This window comes from Crocuta crocuta, unplaced genomic scaffold, assembly GCF_008692635.1.
Source record: "Crocuta crocuta isolate KB4526 unplaced genomic scaffold, BGI_CrCroc_1.0 scaffold230, whole genome shotgun sequence".
NCBI classification, from domain to species: Eukaryota; Metazoa; Chordata; class Mammalia; order Carnivora; family Hyaenidae; genus Crocuta; species Crocuta crocuta.
Window position 1 is genome coordinate 1,594,385 of NW_027527393.1, and position 16,622 is coordinate 1,611,006.

The 16,622-nt window shown below is 32.9% G+C and overlaps 1 protein-coding gene across 2 annotated transcripts in view; it reads left to right on the forward strand.

Moving 5' to 3' along the window:
- Positions 1 to 16,622, forward strand: part of NKAIN2 (sodium/potassium transporting ATPase interacting 2) — a 977,119-nt gene that overhangs the window by 512,321 nt on the left and 448,176 nt on the right. For both annotated transcript variants that reach the window (XM_077752776.1, XM_077752782.1), the window contains exon 3: positions 10,964 to 11,044. In XM_077752776.1, the coding sequence (XP_077608902.1) occupies positions 10,964 to 11,044 (81 nt within the window). The remainder of the gene's footprint in view (positions 1 to 10,963; positions 11,045 to 16,622) is intronic.

The following is a 16,622-nucleotide window of genomic DNA, read 5'->3' on the forward strand; positions in this document are numbered from 1 at the left end:
CTAGAACACAAAGCAAATGAACAAACAAAGCTAAAAACAGAAACAGACCTATAAGTGCAGAGAACAGAGGAGATGGGAGGAGTGAGGTGGGCAAAATGGGTCAAGGGAAGTGGCAGATACAGGCTTCCAGTTGTGGAATGAGTAAGTCATGGGGATCAAAGGAATGGATAGGGAATATAGTCAATGGTTCTATAATAGCATTGTATGGTGACAGATAGTAGCTACACTTGTGGTGTATATAGCACAACTTAAAGTTGTCCACTCACTATCTTGTACACCTGAAACTAATGTAACATTGTATGTCAATTACACTTCAATAAAAAATAAATAAATCTAATGTCTTAGAAGACACCTAAGAGGAATGAAGCTATGAAGCTTCCTTAATGTGTCAGCTTAAAAGAAAAATGTGTGTGTATATATGTATATATATATATATATATNAGAGGGAGGGAGAGAGAGAGAGGTAGAGGGAGAGAGAGAGAGTCAGAGAATCCCAAGCAGGCTCCACACTGTAAGTGCAGAGCCTGACATAGAGCTTGAACTCACAAAACATAAGATCATGAGAGTCTGATGCTTAATGGACTTAGCCCTCCAGGCGTCCCTGGTTTGGATGTTTCTAAAACAACACAGCTCAGAGAACCCGCATGGCTCAGTTGGTTAAGCATCTGCCTTCAGCTCAGGCCATGACCTCATGGTTTGTGAGTTGGAGTCCTGTGTTGTCCTTTCTGCTGTCAGACGGCTTTGAATCCTCAGTCCCCCAGTCTCTCTCTCTCCCCATCCCTCACTCACCCTCTCTCTCAAAAATAAATAAACTTTAAAACAAACAGCAAGTAACCATTTTTAAAGGCCATTTGATAGATTTACCATATCCTATAATTGGGAAAATCTACATATTTTAGAAGGCTGTTTACCTTACTATTCGAATTGCTTTCAATTTGAGATGAATGCTAGGGGGACAGAAAAGCGAAGATATTAATACCTTTCTGGTTGAAAGAGACCATGTTTCCAAGTCCAAAGGAAAAAATATATAGACTATGTTTACTCAATCAACTTTGTCAACCACCACACATCTACCACATCTTACCGAGGTATATTTATGTAAATTTTGAACATGTCGTTAACTTTTTCCTTATGATACTTTAAAATTTCCCATTTTCTTTATTTTCATATTTTTTAATATTCTCCATAATGTTTTTTCTTCTTTCTCAAAACACAGATGTTTTACATTTTCCAATGAGAAATCTAACACTAAGTATGATAATTTTCCTCTTTGTATGTCCCTCATCTTATAGATGGTTTGTAAGATGCTTCACGTAATCCATACTCTTCCTCTATGGATGGTCTGAAATGTTTTACTTATTTTGGTTTCTGCCTGCAGGGTGTGTGAGGATTTGAAAGAAAAATCCAGCAGTATAGATCTAGAGCCATGGCAACTCTGAGCCACTGAGTCAACAGTAGCCCACTCCAGACTTCATATATGAGAAAATACTTAAAAAACAACAACTGATATTTAGACCACCTGCAGTTCACTATGTTACTTGCAGCCAAAAGCATTCCTAATTGAAATAGTTGTTTTTCATTTTGCTTTTAATTTTTACCCATCTTACCAGCATATTTCTGAAGGTAATGGATTTGAGCCCTGCTTTTGAGATAGTAAATGAAAAGTTGTTTACCAAATTAAAAAAAGAAAGGGAAAAGTACTTCTAGGTTGGAAAAAATACTCTATAGTTTTAACGTTCCTTAACATATGTAAGTTTGGAACTTCACTCTTCAAACAAATATTTACAATATAAAAACTACCAAGCACCTAGTTTAGCAGGCCTTAGGAGAAATATATATTTATGCTTATATGTGGCCACTTAGTTGGACATTGCCTCTTTGATTTGTCCATGTTAGCTACAATTGTCACACAGTGAGTCAGCTATGTGATATTTCGAAATATCCTTTAGGTGACTATATAGAATATAAAGACTTGTGTAGAACTAGCTATCGTGTTGATCAGGTTGAACAGGCAGACTTTATTTTTTATACATAAGCAAGTGTATTTTTTTAAAAAAGAAATTGTGCATTATATGGTTTTTAATTTTTTTTAACATTTTTTTTTGAGACATTTATTCATTTTGAGAGCAGAAAGAGGGAGACACAGAATCTGAAGCAGGCTTCAGGTTCTGAGCTGTCAGCAAAGAGCCCGACGACGTGGGGCTCAAACTCACAAACTATAAGATCATGACCCAAGCTGAAGTTGGATGCTTAACCAACTGAGCCACCTGGGTGCCCCATATATGTTTTTCTGAGCAGAACTTCCCAGTAGTGTCATAGCTAATACATTGCAAATAGCATTGGCATATAGAGTCCTTCAGGAACCTGGGGTGGCCAGAGCCCCTGAATCAATCATTGCAGCAGCAAGCTCTGTCCTTTATTTACATTAGCATGCCTTACAAATAGCATCATTGTCCTTGCGTGCCATGAATTCTTTCATGAAGCACAGTTGGAAGGCTATGTAATTCAATATATGTATAAGAATACATCTTCTTTAAATTAATTATTTGTGAGAAGAAAAGAGGATTCAACATTCTTAGGCATTGTAGGATATATTAGTGAATTAAAGTAATAGATCCTTCAAAGTGGTCAAAATGGTCATAAGAATGTATGCATATCGCTAAAATAAAGCTTTCCACATAATCCACTGGGTCAGTCAGATGTCACAGTATTTTCTGTGTGTTAAAATGTTTGCTAAAAAGTGATACAAAGGAATATTTGGTAAAAATACTGTGTCGGCAGATATTAAGTAATCAACAATTTAACACCTCTCCAAATTTTCAAGGCAACTATGATGGCTGATAAATTTAGGACTGCTTGTTTGTTTATTAGAATTTTAAATACTTTTAGTATCATGTTATGCATTTTCCCAACTAAAAATTATCAGCCCACCATATTAATAATGATTATTCCTTATTTTTCTCTTTCTTTGCCTTCAAAGTTAGTTGCAATAAAAAGCTACTTGAAATTATATCTTTTTCTAGGTACTTAACTCATTTTGACATTTTTTACAAGTCTGGCAATATTCAGGACTCTAAATTTATTGATTTCTGTATCCTAGAACTTTATGAAATAAGTTCTAAAAACAATGAAACAGCCTTATATTGTTAGAATATTGGAAATACAGTAAGAAGTGCTTGAGACTCATAAAACAAGAGTACCTCACTTTCTATCATAGACTTTCACAGCAATTATGAGACAAAACACTTTTTTTCAAAAAAAGATATTTCTGTTTGCATGATATTCAAACAATAATAGTGGACAGTTTCTGAAGCAGTGATATAATTGCCCAAAGGGAGTAGATCTCAATTTTGAAGGTAATTGCATATATTCACAAGTATTAGACATTATACTCTCCAGGATTACATTTCATTGACAGGGAGGTTTTTGGAGGAGAGACTAGTTGGGTGGGTATATTAGTTTTCTGTGGCTTCTTTAACAATTATATTAGATTTGTAAATCTCTTATTTGCACACATCAATTAGAACTTTCCTATATAGCTTGATTGATTTTTATTCAGTATCAAAATGTTTTTTAAAGGAATTCTCGTAGTTTCATAGCTGCACATATCACTTTATGAAATATTTTATGAGTTAAAATTCATCATATATAGATGTCTTCATACTAAGTGAGTATTATTGTTTTTTTTTTTCAATCAAAGGGAATTATTTTCTACTTTTTGCTTCAAGAAGAATAGAATACCTTTGGGGATACTGCTTTTATTTGGAGTAGCATAAAATTTAATAGCCAGTTTATATGTTCATTAAAATAATGCCCATTGGACATTCTAACATTTATAGTCTATCTTAGAAATAGTCCGTGTAAGCGAAATATTTTCAGGTATGATTTATTAATATGTCAAACTACACTAAACATTTTAAAGAAAATCAAAATTCATAGGAATTGATCAAAATAGAATAAGAGAAGAACAAAAATGTTAATTAATAGAGAATTAGTTAAATAACTCATAGTTTATCATTGAATTGACATCTATGTTGGAGAATACTCAAGGTGACTTTTTAATCAAGTGGAAAAAATGAAGTAATGATATAGAGCAAGATCCCTATTTAATTTAAACACATATGATACCAGTGATTATGTCTAAGTATGGTATTTTCCAAATTTCTCTTTTCTGTTTTCTACAATAAGAAATTTCTGTAATTGGAAGAGAAGCATAATAAATCTTATTTTAGAATGAACTAAAAGTTATGCAATCTTTAAAACATCTAAGTAAATATAAAATCACAAGGAAGTTTAATCATATGATATCAGCATTGGTAAAAAATGAGAAGGTGGAAATCTACCTTCATCTGTGATCTGCTGCATGATGTAGGATTAGAATTGGATTTCTGTCCAGTTCTAGCTGATTAACTGATCCTTCATCCCTGTCAAACTAGAAGTCCTAATAACAGTGCATTTTTATGTAGATATTTCTCTTAAGGGGCAAGTTTTTATAGCATAGCATAGATATAACAGGATTTTTTTTATTAGAAGACAGAATTTAAATCATAAAGCAGCTCATTACTGGTCATAAAATGATCAAGAATTAGGAAATAAGCTCCTTTCTGTGAGCCACTTTTGCTTTTTTTTTTTTAATCATAACAATGGATGAGGAATTGATGAGTATACCTAAGCAGATTAAATGATACTGCTATTGAAGATGATAACATTAAGCTAAAGTGTAATTAACTTTGAAGAAAAGATGAATATAGTCTAATCATTTTGACCAAGGATATTTATTTTATTGGTATACATTTATATTTATTAAAACATCTGATTGTTAATAAGTCTAAACCCTTGCTTAAAGGAGTTGTTTTTAAGATATGATTTACTAATATAATGCTTCTAACACAGTTTATCAGAATGGATTACGTTATTTCTTTTATATTAGCAGTATCATATCAGTAATGTTGGTGAGCTGGTAGAGTTTTGCTTCCTACTAAAAGTAATCATTACTGAAAACATTCCCATAGATCATATCCATTGTATATCAGTGATAAATAAAAATCATTTTAGAGGATTGACTTAGTTATATCCTTGTAATGTTTCTCTACAGCATATATTATAATCACTTGCATCCAGCTGGTGCTTAATAAATGTGAACTGATATACTGACCCAACTCCTTTTCCAATTAAGCACTTAGAGCATCATGTGGCCAGAGATTGATTTGTACTACTCTCCTTCTTCATCTTCTAATTTTTATGGTAATATTACTGAATAATAGTTTTCTAAATTGTAATTTTTAAAAGAGAGTCACTAATGTAATTTACTTCATTCACATATGTTTGTACACACATTCTTTTTCTCTCTTCCTCCCTCCCTCTCCTCTATACATGTACATGCTATACCAGCTATATTTGTGGTAAACAAAAAATAGTCTCTGCCCTCAAGGAGTTCACAATTCAACTGTAACCTACATATGTTGAAGGAAGAGAGGAAGAGTAGGAAAGAAAGAAAACAATGAAATAGTTTGCAAGAAAGATGCTCTTCAAGAGGCTAAGCAAAATTATTTTCATATATAAAACTTTTTAAAGTATAAAATTACCTAATTAGAGTGTAATTATTCAGTGTTTTGGCCAGTAACATTTTGCATGAAAAATCTTCTCATTTAAAAAAAATGCCTAAATAAACACAGAAATATTTCTTTTGAAAAGTTGCAATATTCTTTACTCATATAATATCCCAATAAGTTTTAACTCTGTCCAGACATATAAGAAAAAGAAATAAAGGAAAGAAATAATAAAAGAAAAAGAAATAAGAATTAGAAAGCCACATAAATCATAAATTTAACTCTCCATTTCAAGGAATGCTTGCTTCTGAACTTTAATGGGCAACTCTTTTTTTCCTGAGATTGATTTTAGAATCATTGTGAATTAGTGAAAAAGATAAGAAAATCCTTTTGTCTTAAATAATTGCCTCCTTTCCCCAGAATTTTTGGAGAAGAAATTGTTTTGCAAATACAATGCCATAAAGATCACAGCTTTCCACAAAATAATTTATTTATGGAAAAAGTTGTATTTGTTTATGTGTGTATGTAAAAACCTGAAAAACTAATGTTAAAATCCATATGCTTTATGTGTGTCAAATACACTTTATAGTTCAAAAAAGAATGCAGACTTTAATTTAGAAAGCTCTAATGCAAGAGAGGGAGGGAAAAGCCCTGACAGTGCCATTAGGTGTGGCTCATTATTTTCCAATAAAATGTTTATGATCCTTTTTGTCTGAGGCTCTACCTTTCTAAGTATTATATAACCATGGCATATAATAGCACCGTGGCTCTGGATCTGGCCAATATTTTGGCCTATCATGATTGACAGCCTTAACTAATTTTTATCTTCTACAGCTAATTTGATTTCATCATTATAGTCGCAAATACAACAGGGAAACCGTGATGATTCAATTACTTTTCAGCAGATGGTTTTTACCATTTAGCTGGAGATTCAAGTTAAATCAGCCTCTCAAATGGTCCACTTAGTGCTACAGAAATCAGCCCTTTAAGAATGAATTTCATCATACAATAGAATTTTTCTATTACCACAGATATCTCATAGTTTTTTTTTTTTTACCTGAAACATAAAATACCAGATTTTTTTTTCCACAAGAAAAGAAGAGGCTAAAGAAAAATTAATTTTTATAGCAGAAAACTACAAGGAAGGTGATATCTGGCAAGTGTGATACTTTGTTATCCTGTTAGATTATCTCTCCTGGGCAGGACATCATTTTCAATTATATTCAAACTGAGCAATTGTCAATTATATCACATCAACCATAGCTGTAGCAACTGGGAAGAAGTTAGTAGAGATATTCATACCTTAAATAATTATGATGAGTAATTTTAAGACCGGTGTGAAAGATCGGGTTTAATTGACAAGAATCATTCATTGGCCAAATTACAAGGGAATGCCAAATCTATATTTAAGAAATAAGACAAAATTCAATGGAGAAGATTTGGTTCAGGCAAATGCCAGCTACTAAAATGAGAAAAACAAGTATGAAACATAAACAAAAAGAGGAAAATGAAGAAAAGAGGGTAGAAGTTAAATGAGAGAAAGCTAATGAGTAAAGTTAAACGTGATAAAGCCTTGCCTTTGGAATAATACAGGGATTACGCCCTATAGCGTAGTGTGAGTTTCTATATTTATTAAAGGTGCTGTACCACTAAAGGTGATAATTCTCTTTTGTAAATCTTTAATGATGTAGAGTCCACTGTGAAACTAACTGGTTTGTAATGAAGTATAGGATGAAATGAAAATGATACAAGTAAGTGCAAAGATATAGACAGAATTTTTGTTATGTTGCATCTAGACATATCCTTCTAAATTCTTCTGAGAGAAAAGTTATTATTGTTACTGATAAATACTATAAAACAGCACATAAAACAAGATATAGAATGCTTTATAATTATGTAGGGTGCTAAGTTATAAATAATTATAGTTTTACTGAAATCAAATGAAATTATTTCATAAAGTAACATTGATATATCAATATTAGCATTAATGTATCAAAAAATAATATTCCAGAAAAGAATATTCAGGAAAACAAGTCTCTATTGCAAGTTCAATCAGACAGAAGGATGTTTTACATTAATGAGGAAAGTGTATTTTCAATTTGTTAAGGAGATTTAAAAAATGGGGATTTCTGCTATATTATATAAAGAAGAAGTGGTTGAAGTGCCTGGGCAGGTCATCAGTTAAGTGTCCAACTTTTCATTTAGGATCAGGTCATGCTCTAAAGGTTCATGAGATTGAGCCCCCCATCGGGCTCTGTGCTGACATCGTGGAGTCTGCTTGGGATTCCCTCTCCTACTCTCTGCCTCTCTCCAGCATGCCTGCTCTCTATTGCTCTAAATAAAAATAAATAAAAAATAAATAAATGTAACTAATATAAAAATAAATATAAATGAATATAAATAACATAAAAACAAATTTTAAAAGAAGTAGTAATATAATAATAAAATTGCAACACGTTAGTGAGAACTCAAATATAGACTATTTTCAAATACCTTGTCATTCCATCTGTATATAAATCATGTGTGTTTACTACTATTACTTAGGCTATTTTACATTTAAGTAATCTAAAGTATACTGAGAACATTAGACTTGAAAATAGACACAGAGGTCCCAAGTGACAGAGTTTGACTTTAGGTCCTAAGGTCTTAATCTCTCTGTGCTCTTCATTTGCTTGTGACCCATTATCTTACCTCTCCTTCATAAAATTATTAATTTTGGTGACTAAAACATACATTTTTCAGCTTGATTTTTTAAACCAAGCTTAGTTAAGGTAATTATAAATTATGTCTAAATTAATCTGGATGAAAAATCCAAATTCTGATTGTATATTCATCATATAATATTGAAGTAGTGACTATGACATGAATACCTCATGGATGCACATAACCTTAACAGCATTTAAAGATCTTAAAATATAATTTCAATTGAAAACCTACAGCATTGGCATTCTTTAATGCCCTGTGAAGATGTCTGCCTACCAATCACAAATTTTTACAGAAATGTTTAGTATATGTAATATAGTATGTTTCATAAATTCTTACCAAATATTTCACTTATTCTGCTACTTTTGCTTATTAAACTTCTCATTATAAATAAGGTGGCGAAAGTGTATCAGCATGAACAAAGGACAGGATAAAACACTTTAATCAGTCATTCTTTTTTTCTCTTTAGTCACTTAAGTCACTAGAAACTATAGACACTTTTATTTTTTTTCTGACCTTACTACCTTTAGAGCATGACCCAACGCTTCATTGTGTATCTAAAACGTAGATCCCAATCGGTCAAAGAGTCAAATAAATCTAGATTTTTAGTTTTCATTTTAAATTGTGAGATGAATTTACACTTTGGAATGCTGAGCAAGCTAAGGTATTCATTAGGGTTCTGTTTTAGATAAGTTCCTTGCCACAGCCTGTTCAGCTTCCAGACCCTATTTCTAGTCCCCAACTCTCAACTCATACAGACTCTCAAACTCCTTCTTTTGTCTTAGACCATTTAGTTTATTGCTCTTACTTTATTGCTGAACAATGTACATATTCAGCAGTTAGGTAAATCCATCACTAAGAAAATAGCTGAGTTGCTATTTATTATTACACAAACTCACCATGTAGGGCTCTTATTCCTCACATTACGTATATGGTCATAGTATTTCCATAAAAATTAGGTCGAGAGGGGAGAATGGTTTCTCCATCTGAAACTAGTAAAATTTTCTTGTTCTTTCATTGATATACCTATTTTATGCAAAGTACAAAGTAAAAAACTTAGGGGTATAAACATACATTTCAAATCCTCTTTTCTCAAGGAGCTTACTGGGCATTAGAGGAAAATATACATATAATTAGAAGACATTCGGAATGAAATTAACTCAAGCAAGATCTCTTTGGAGCACTAAGCAAGACCAAGTCAATTCTGATTGGTTGTAACTCGGGAAGTGATATTTAAGTTGTTTTTTGGTGAAAAACAAAATATTAATAGGGTGGAAAACAAAATATTGATAAGTGGTAAAAAAATACCTAGGGAAGAAAAAAAATTATTAAAGAGTAGATGAATAATACACAAAATGACACAGAAGTGAGAAATAGCTTTCTGTGTACATTGAACTGTGAGTAATCTCATGTGTCTGTAATCCATAACAATTTAAGAGATAAACCAAAACATGTCTGAAAAAAATAAAATGGTACAAGATCATGGAGGTTCTTGAACAATGAAATGAAAATTTTGGAACATATCATGTAAACAATGGGGATCATGTGTATATTATTGAGCAGAAAAATGACATGATACCCTCTCCTCGTATTCTGTATAGTTCACACCTGCTGTTTGTTTACAGCACTTTTCATCAGACCACTTATAACATTTTTATTTCAAACTTTTTATTTCAAAAAGTCTACAAATTAGCTTGTTTCACCTCTTCCATTAAGCTTTATGGGACTATTTTTTCTTAAGATAGTTTATATACTTCCCATCTTCCTTGTGCTCATACTATACATCTTTTTATGATTCTTATATTATAATTATCTCTTTCCTTATCTGTCTCCATCAATCGACTTGAATTCAGGGAGAATTTATCATTGGTCTTTGTATCCTCAGTGTCCTTCTAGCATGTTGCCCTTTAGGCAGTTAATACATTTTAGTTGACCAAATGCTCAAAAATATATCTTGGTAAGAAAAAGTTGTCATCAGTGAGGAAAGCACACTGAATAGTCAGCAGAGTAAAATTAGAGGTAATAACTCAATGGTCACTGTAATGGGAGATTATCAGAGAGTAAAAGAAGAAAGTGAAGAGAGAAAGGAAAGGAAGAAACCACAGGTGGTAGAGAGGCATGGGGACTGAGTTGAAGATGACACCAGATAACTTATATAAGGTTGTACATTATCAAGCATGGGGTTAATTTTGCTAACGGAAGATAGGAGTTTCTTTTTTTTTTTTAAATTTGTTTACTTATTTATTTTGAGGGAGAAAGAAAGCATGTGGGGCTTGAACCCACCAACCACGAGATCATGACCTGATCCCGAAACCAGGAGTCAGAGGCTTAACCGACTGAATCATCCAGGCATGCAGGAGTTTATTTTTGATGGTTTCTATTTGATATATCTATTGGAGCATCCAATTTTTTAGATGTCTGTAAAACATAATAATCCCACCTTAAAACATAAATATGGGCTACTATATCTTTTGTATGAGAGCCTAAAAGTTATCCCTAAGCAAGTTTGGGCTACTATGAGACCACAACAGTGAGAAAAAAAAAAAAATCATCAGAAAGATATATGTACATCTCATCCTGTCTTTTAGAAGCAATATCTAACATTTTCCATTAATCTCAAGATTTGAGTGTTCAGAAGTTTAAGTTCTGTTTAAATCTTACTCAACTGATTCAAAATTAATATATGTTATTTCTCTCTTGCTTTTCTGCAGTATGCTGTCTGGCTAGTCCTCTGGGTTACCTGGAATGTGTTTGTTATCTGCTTCTATTTGGAGGCTGGGGACCTCTCAAAGGTAATTTGCCATCTGATTTGCCTGAGTCATCAGTAGTGTGTTAACAAGCCTCTTCCTAAATAAGTCAGAGTCTCACCCTGCTCTTGTCACTTAGATGCACCTCGAATGAAGGTAAATTCAAAGATGTCCTCATCTGCATCTCCGCTTTTCTACCATCAAAGATATGTTTTAGCTTGTTAGGAAAGTGTGCTTTTATCATGTTAAGCAAAACCATTGTGAAATAATGATTATTGCAGTGGCCATACGTGTACTTTTAAAACATTGACTGAGAAGAGATTTCTGAAGCATAATGGGAATTTTTTAGAGATAAAATCCTGAAAATTTTTGGAATCATCCCATTTGCTTATTACTCTGCTAAAGATTTTCCTGCTTGGACCCAAAGAGCAATGCAATAATTCAAACGATTAATGGATAATGGATTTTAGTTGAATAAAATTGTTACCAGAGGGATTTAATGAATTATATAAATGAATAAAATCTTCAAAAATAATCTAGGAGAGGTTTAAAATATTAGCTTCTCCACCTAGGTTTTTTTTCTCTTTTTTTTATGTTTTCCTCATGTGAGGGTGTTTATGTTTGCTTTTGTTTGCAAATTACCATTATGTTTCTAACATGAATGCTTTTACTATTGAAATACGGTAATTTTTAGATCTCTAAAATCAGCATCTTTCTTCTATTGGAATGCAATTATTAGCAAATAAGCCAAATGAGATAATTCATTCAAAGTAGTAGTAAATATTGTATAGACACCTGACAGAGTTGCAAACCTGCCCTTCTTCATATTAACTTTTAAAGACAGATTGTAAAATGTTCGGTAGCCTTTCCTTATTAGAACGGAAAAACCCTGCAAAGATGTTGACATTTTTAAAACCCAGAGATGATGACCTGCTTTAAAAGGTTAAAGAGCTAAAAAGCTGCCAGGAAATACCCTTGCAGGGCTTTTATATCTTGGAGGGTAGGGGATGGAGATAGTGATAATACGCATTAATAATCTGGTTTACAGGAACTTCACAAAGCACTCTGAACATTTTCAAGGGTGTTTATTATTTCACAATGATATGGCTTTATATACAGTACAAATAATCTTGATTATTTTGTTGAATGGCAAATGACGAAGGATAAAATAAGAGGGTGACGTTATGGCATGAGATAGAAGCAAGGCTTCTGGAACCTGTGGTTTTATGATCAGGATTTGGACAAGTCCTCACTGAGGTCTGCAAATCTGCGCTGGTAGATGGCATTTTTGTGACTCTTGCCGAGCACTGTCCTCCACACTCTTGGCAGCAGGCAGTCCTTTCCAGAAAGCTGTCGTGACCCATGAAAAGAAACTGTTCAGGTGACTAGGAAGGACACAGAGAAGACAGCTGCTTAAAACTCAGTTCCTCTGTTCCAGAGAACCATACCTGCTTTTCAAGACTTGAATCACTTGCCCAATTCATACATCCCCGCTGCTGTAATCCACTTTGTTCAAATAAAGTCCATACTAGAATGACTTTTCAGTAATAATTTTAATTTTAAATAATGACCCTAAAAATAAATTGGTAGGCAGGTATTTAGGTATATTGGCTGAGTAAATTGATTTAGCAGATCAGAGTTTACCTATATATATTTGAGCCAAGCTGTATGCACAAATGTTCTGTAATTGTGCTCACTGCTCCACATGATAACTGCAGGCACAGAATAAAGCTTGTGATCTCTTGACCTTGGATATGGGCATTGAAACTACAGTGAGGCCATATCCTAAAACACTGCAATTCAAGACAGTTGTAACACAAATGACTAAGAATTCTTCTAATGCACACAGGCAGGTAGTGTCTATCCCTTGGAAATGAAGTAGTTAATATTTCCTTTTCATCTTATAAGCCAAGGCAAGAGTCAACAGAACCCATGAAAATTTAATAATTTCCTTTTAACAAATAATCTAAAGGAAAACCTCAAAGGGCAGAGTTATATAGTTATCTGTACCAGATTTTTCCCTCCCTTTCCCACTCAAAGGGTTTGAGAAAGGTGTATTTATACCATTTAATTCTTTAGCTTCTGCAACTGCCTCACATTCCTCAAGTAATACAGTGCCAGAAGGAAGCAATGGTGATTGAAAAATGTACAGATATATGAAAACTCAAAAATGGGACTCCTGAAACTGTTGATAATACTTCGATTACAGAATATAAACTGTTTTTTCCTCACTATACCAAAAAAATAAAAATAAAAATAGCTTGGCCGTATGAGCGGGCCTGTTTGTGTGAGGCTAAAGCTGAGAGAGAAATAGCATCAGGGAGAATATTCTGTCGTCTTTATATATGTGAAAGAAGTGTATTTATTTCCATACATTTTGTAAATAAATGACTTCTTCAGAACAAATATTGGCAAGAAGTGATAAAAACGTAGTAAAATATTAAGGCAACTTTAATTCCCTGTTAGAGTTTAGAATTTTGTCATTTCCACAGTGTCTTTTCTGCTAAACTACGTACCATGTACTTATGACCAATACAGGGATTAGTGTCATTAACCAACCCAGTGTATATACTCAGCAATGAAATGGCTTATTTACAATAATATGATACACAGGACTGACCTGTTTGATCTTCAGTTTCTCTAGTACCTATAGTTGTATAGGTAATATATTTTGTTCATGAAAAATTCAGTGTAGGGATTGCCTGGGTCGCTCAGTCAGTTAAGCATCTGATTTCGGCTCAGGTCATGATCTAACATTTCATGAGTTTGAGCCTCCATGCACTCATGTCATCCTTGAGAATCAGGATGCAGGCACATATCTCTCAGGCTTCATTATATTATCAGAAACTTACCTGGTTAAACATAGCCTAAAGCAATTAATTATACCTAGTGATACGTCTGTTTCACAATGAACACATTTATTAGCAACTTCTAGAAAGTTGTCATATTTTAATAATTTTATAGTTGTTTCTGAATCTACATATATCTAGATCTTGATATATTAAAGAGCCATGTAACCATAAGGGCTATTTAAGCTTTGGAGAATAAAATTGCACTCTTGTAAATAAAAGAGACAAGAAGAAGATAAAACTGTCACACACTGCAGGCAATAGGAAACAAATCTTTAAAATCAGATATGAGTGTTGTGTGAAAAAAAAACGTAATATTGCAATAATCTGACTTTATTTCTTCTATAAAAAATATTCATGTAAAGAGGTATCTGATATTTGAATATTTTCTGCTCAATGAAATCAGTGCTTACATTAAAATTTGCTTTTAGGATTTTGTATGGTAAAAGATGGTATGGAGAGAAATCTGCTATCATCATTTTTAATTGAATTTGTTAGTTTAATTAATTAGTTCAATCTGATAATTTATTTAAGACTAATATAACAGATATAAGGATGTCATATTAAAAATACTAATGTATTTTTTTAATTTTTTCCTTTTTCTTACTGTAAAACACATATAGTCTAAGAAAACATCAACTAACTATTACTAAACTAAATAGAAATACTTTCACTTCCCAACCATCAAAGTATATTTTGCATTAGGATGTAGAATAAAATGTCTACATGTTATTAAGAATTAAATATAATGTAATTTTGCCCCTCAAATAGAAGTGAACCAACTTATTGTATTTTGGTAAAACTGTCACTGCCTCTCTTCTCTTGTTTTTCTTTAATACTGTATTGAATTAAACTGCTTCAGTTCTCTTTGCTTACTTTTCCATTTATTTTTAATACCCCTAAAGTGAGGAATAGGGTCCTTGAATCCTTTTACTTCTCTGTCTATATTCTTTCACTTGAAAATGTCATCCAATATCATAATTTAAATTATCATGTTTACACATGTATCTACCAGATTTATATCTTCAGTGCTGACTTTGTTGCTAAGTACCACATCTCCAGCTTCCTGTTGGTATCATGTCAATTTCAATGTCACCATAAATTTAACATTTCCAAGAATATTTTTCATTATCCCCAAAGAATCCAACTTTCTTAATTCATATCCTACTCAGAAAAGAAAATAAATGGCAAATTCTACTTTGAAAACTGAATAAAACAGAAAAAAAAAATATTTTGGCAGAGGGGCCTAAAGAAATATTTATAGATTAGCTATAAGATGAAGCAAAATATAGAACTTTTAAAAATTTTATACTGTTTGTGTGTGTATATATTATAAACTTCAGAGGCACTTGGATGGCTCACTTTGTTAACCGTCTGACTTTGACTCAAGTAATGATTTCAGGGTTCATGAGTTGGCGCATTGCATCAGGCTCTGTGCTGACAGCTCAGAGCCTGGAGCCTGTTTCAGATTCTGTGTCTCCCTCTCTCTCTACCCCTGCCCCGCTCATGCTCCTATCTCTCTGTCTCAAAAATAAATAAACATTTAAAAAATTTAAAAAATAAAATAAAATAAGCTGATTAGCTACTGCTTCATCTGTCTTATCAAGGAATAAGGGAAACACCTCAAGAGAAAGATAACATTATTTTATTCTTTACAGTTTTGTTTGGTTTTGGTTTTGGTTTTGGTTTGGTACATGATATCAGGCAATTGAAAATTCCTACACACGCCCAAAAAAGAGAGAACCACATTTCTGAAGGTGAAGAAAAGAAACAGACAATCAAGACCAACAGATGATGCAAATACTTTAATTACCTGATAAGAACATAAAAAAAACCAGTATGTTGAGGAAAATAATAATAAACAGTGGAGATAATCTATTTAGAGATGAAGAATTTACCCTCACATAGTCTGGATTCATATAAAGAATCAAGTGGGAATTCCAGGACTGAAAAATATATCTGAAAGCAAGAACTCATTAGGTGTCTTTGTTAGTAGATTTGAAAGATTAGAAGACAAGATTGGTGAACTGGAGGATAGGTTAATAGTAAATATCCAAACCAAAGCACAGAAGTTAACATAACACAAAATGAAAAGGATGTCAGAATAATATAGGGCTCTGCTAAAGGCTCAGTATACAAATGTTGAATTTCCAGAAGGAGAAAAGAGAAAAAAGATAAAGTTGGACAGAAGCTGTATCTGAAGTGACAATGACAGAGAATTTTCCAAAACTAATTAAGTATATGAACCCACAGATTCAAGAAGACTTTTAGATTTCAAGTGGAATAAATATCAAGAAAACCACATTCAGGTATAGCCTAGTAACACCGTTGAAAATCAAAATCAAAGAGAAAATTTTAAAAGCCATCAAAGATGAAAGACAGACTCATTGCCTTTAAGGAAACAACAAAACAACTGACAGTCAAACCATCAGCAGAAACAATGACTCCAAAAGGCAATTGAGTGTCGCCTTTAAAGTACATTAAAAGTGGCAATCTAGGGGTGCCTGGGCAGCTCAGTCAGTTAAGCATCCAACTTTGGCTCAGGTCATGATCTCGTGGTTCCTGAGTTCGAGCCCTGTGTCAGGCTCTATGCTGACAGCTCAGTGTTGGCCTGGAACCTGCTTCTGATTCTGTGTGTGTCTCTCTCTCTGCCCCTCCACACCTCGTGCTCTGTCTCTGTCTCTCTCAAAAATAAATAAATATTAAATTTTTTTTCAAAAATTCTGGTAATCTAGAATTTCATTCCCTGCAACAATATTGTTCAGCAGTAAAGG